The sequence below is a fragment of the Notothenia coriiceps genome, unplaced genomic scaffold (assembly GCF_000735185.1).
Source record: "Notothenia coriiceps isolate Sejong01 unplaced genomic scaffold, NC01 NC01_scaffold00032383, whole genome shotgun sequence".
In the NCBI taxonomy this organism is placed as follows: domain Eukaryota; kingdom Metazoa; phylum Chordata; class Actinopteri; order Perciformes; family Nototheniidae; genus Notothenia; species Notothenia coriiceps.
In genome coordinates, this window is record NW_011365084.1 from 1 (window position 1) to 3,191 (window position 3,191).

The window sequence follows — 3,191 nt, forward strand, 5'->3', positions numbered from 1 at the left end:
CACCGCGATCCCAACCGTCTGTTATCAGCATGCAGGCAGGGAGGAGAAATCAGCGGAGCTGCCTGCACTGAGTGTGTGTGTGAGGAATCCCGTGGATTGGTCAATTTGGACCAATCAGCGGGGGCTTAACGTAACGGCTCCGCGGATGTAACGTAACGGCTCCACGGATTGGTCCATTTGGTTCCGGGTACCGCATGACCGTATCGCGCCATAGCTCTGGGCGTGGCTACTGGGTATCCAGACGTCACGATGCCCAGGAAGAACATGAGAAATCTCCAACGAGGCGTTTTGGGGAGGTCTTTTCTGTGTTAAGAGTTTTACTCCCTACAGGGTGTACTTTAAGACACTCCTCTTAACCTGTTAACCTGTTTAGCCCTGAGCCTGTTTTTCAGGTCTCAGGCTCGAAAATGACAATCCCAGAACAAATGACCATATCTTCCCTTCTAAAAGGGTTAAATTAATAATCTTTTTTCTCAAAGTAATGATAAACCTGTGAGTTGGATGTAGAAAAGTCAGAATCAATATAGATGTTTTTTATTTTAAAGAAAATTCAGATTGAAGATAGTAAAAAAACTGTAAATTATAGTGTCCGTCCAAAGATTATTTTTTACTTATAGTGAAAACTACACTTGGATGATGGTAAGGTGGACTAAAAGCTTTAGGAATCCAAAGTACAACATATAATAAGTACCCTGTATCAAGATTGATGCAAACCAAGTGACATTTGACCTTTTTAGAGGGGTTTAGCAAAAAAAACTCCACCTCAGAGGTGATTTGGGTGGAAATGGCCGTTTTTACCGTTTCTCTGGAACCCATTGGTCGATTTGGTGATTGACATCTCTTTCTGACCGTTAGAGCCAAAAGAATCGAAGGGGAATTTCCACATACACCTTACCATTGAGAAATGATTGCTATGCGCACACAGTTTTGCATCAGAGCGAACCTATCTCTCGCTCTGACATCTGGAAACGGAAAGGCAGGTTTATTGCTTATGGATTATCAGAAATCATTTCAAAGGGACACAGACACATTGGATTAACCTATGGATTAACTTCAGCAGCGTTTTTATCGTTTTAAATGCCATTGAAGACCACTTTTGACCAGACAACAACGCAGGTGAGCCATACTAGCGTTTTTAGCTAACTAGCGCCACATGTTTTGATGTCTGTTCTTGTTAATATTGTCACGAGTTCTTATCATGGAGTGAAAATGTAGGTACCGATTGATTCTGTGTCTTCTCATGATGCGAATCGATGGGTTGGATGTGCAGTTAAGATAAGTAATAAGGGTGTTATGAGTTAGTTGCTGTGCAGTAATGCGTTTGAATTAGCCACGAGCGAAAAAATGCTGAGGCAAAGCGTTAGAAAATGATCAGTTAACTGAGTTTCTTCCCGTTAGATGGATATAAAACATTCATAGTTTATTGAATATTAAGATGCCTTCAGACGCTGTTTTTCCCCCCGGTATCGGGGGGGCGGTGTAGAACAGGTTAAGCTAAGCTAACTAGCAGGAAAAAATGTGGATACTTTATGTGTAAGGCAAGTTGGTTTATAAAATGATGATGTATTTGTGTAGGCCAACGCAGAGGTTAGCATCACAAGGGCTCATCGCGAAAAGCAACCATTGGATTTCAGTATATTGCAAATCTGCGACAAACACACGTATATGATACTTATACGTTTTGTCCAGCAGGATCATCTCCACATGTTAACACCACTTTGTGTTTTTTTAAGTATGAATGCAATCACAGAAGTCAAAAGCTAACGGCTATAAAACAAATACATCACGGTCACATGACCTCACGTCACCACCGCTAAGCTAAAGGTGGCTAATGTTCGGTGTGATGATGTTTAGTCGTTTCATTGTGTCACTTGTTAGCAACCAACGTTTTGAGACAGTGATTCGGACATTCACCAGTGGGGAATTTACTGGCGTATTCTATGTCGCAGAACAAAACGTGAAAATATCTTCAGCTTGTGTTAACCACAGACCTTTTTTTTCAGGCGTCTAACCAAAAACACGTTAAAATAAAGAAGGACTTCGAAACCAGGGAACAAAGTGTTAAATTGATTTAGGACTCATTCCTGCACCACTAGTCAAGATGAATGAAATCGTGCCTCGGTGATACGAGAGATCATATCAGGACGCTGGTGCATCGTGTTTTTTTATCAAGGGAATACAAAGTAAAGTGAGGAGAGAGCTTCGATCAGAGATAGCAAAGACATGAATTAATGGCTTTATGAGATAATAACAATATTGCTGCATTAGTGACCATGGTAACCTCCCCATTAGTAATAAAGTCAATTAGCCTATACATCTAGAGAAATTATGCAGAGTAAAATAATTAGCATTAAGAAGACATGATGTTGTTGACGAGTATTTTGATATGATGTGGATTTCAATTGCAGACAGTCTGCATATCAAAGATGGATTAGGAGTATATTTAATTAGCTTGCTTCTCTGTGAGCACAGGAGTGTTATGTTCCACAGAGCCCACACACACACACACACACACACACACACACACACACACACACAGTGAAGCTCACACACATATACATAAACACACACACCATGTCCAAAACACTGAAGAAGAAGAAGCACTGGTCCTCCAAGGTGCAAGAATGCAGCGTCTCGTGGGGGGGTGAGGGAGGGGAGGTGCGCGTGCACGGGGGCGCGGAATTGGGGGAGTTCCCGCACCTCGCGCACACCGTCCCCGAGGAGGAGGGGGCGCTGCTCGTGCACGCGGGCAGGGCTCCGTGCGCGGGGGACGTGCTGCTGGAGGTGAACGGCACCCCGGTGAGCGGACTCACACACCGGGACACTCTGGCCGTGATCCGGCACTTCCGGGAGCCCGTCAGACTCAAGACCGTCAGACCAGGTGTGTAACACACACACACACCCCACACGGACACACACACACGTCTGTAGGACAGGTGAGGCTGGTCTCATGAATATGTAATGATGGATCCTGGGTAGAAGGAACAGGTGTGTGTGTGTGTGTGTAAGCCACTCCACAGGTGAACAGTGTGTGTTTCAGCATTGACACACCTGTATTATGTTTCTGTACGCCTCCTCCTCTTCCTCATCTTCCTCCCCGTGGATCTCTATCAGTTCCCACAGAGCTTCCGAGAGGAACACACACACGTGTGTGTGTGTGTGTGTGTGTGTGTGTGTGTGTGTGTGTGTGG

The 3,191-nt window shown here is 44.3% G+C and overlaps 1 protein-coding gene across 1 annotated transcript; it reads left to right on the forward strand.

The window, feature by feature from the left end:
- The first annotated feature begins 2,531 nt into the window (after positions 1-2,531).
- Positions 2,532-2,927, forward strand: LOC104960791 (membrane-associated guanylate kinase, WW and PDZ domain-containing protein 3-like). The gene has a single exon (XM_010788948.1). The coding sequence runs from the start codon at positions 2,575-2,577 to the stop codon at positions 2,887-2,889; it is 315 nt and encodes a 104-aa protein (XP_010787250.1). The 5' UTR covers positions 2,532-2,574; the 3' UTR covers positions 2,890-2,927.
- Positions 2,928-3,191: the final 264 nt, after the last annotated feature.

What these genes read in the sequence shown, in the direction of transcription:
- LOC104960791 (XM_010788948.1), top strand. Translation starts at nt 2,575, where the DNA reads ATGTCCAAAACACTGAAGAAGAAGAAGCACTGGTCCTCCAAGGTGCAA.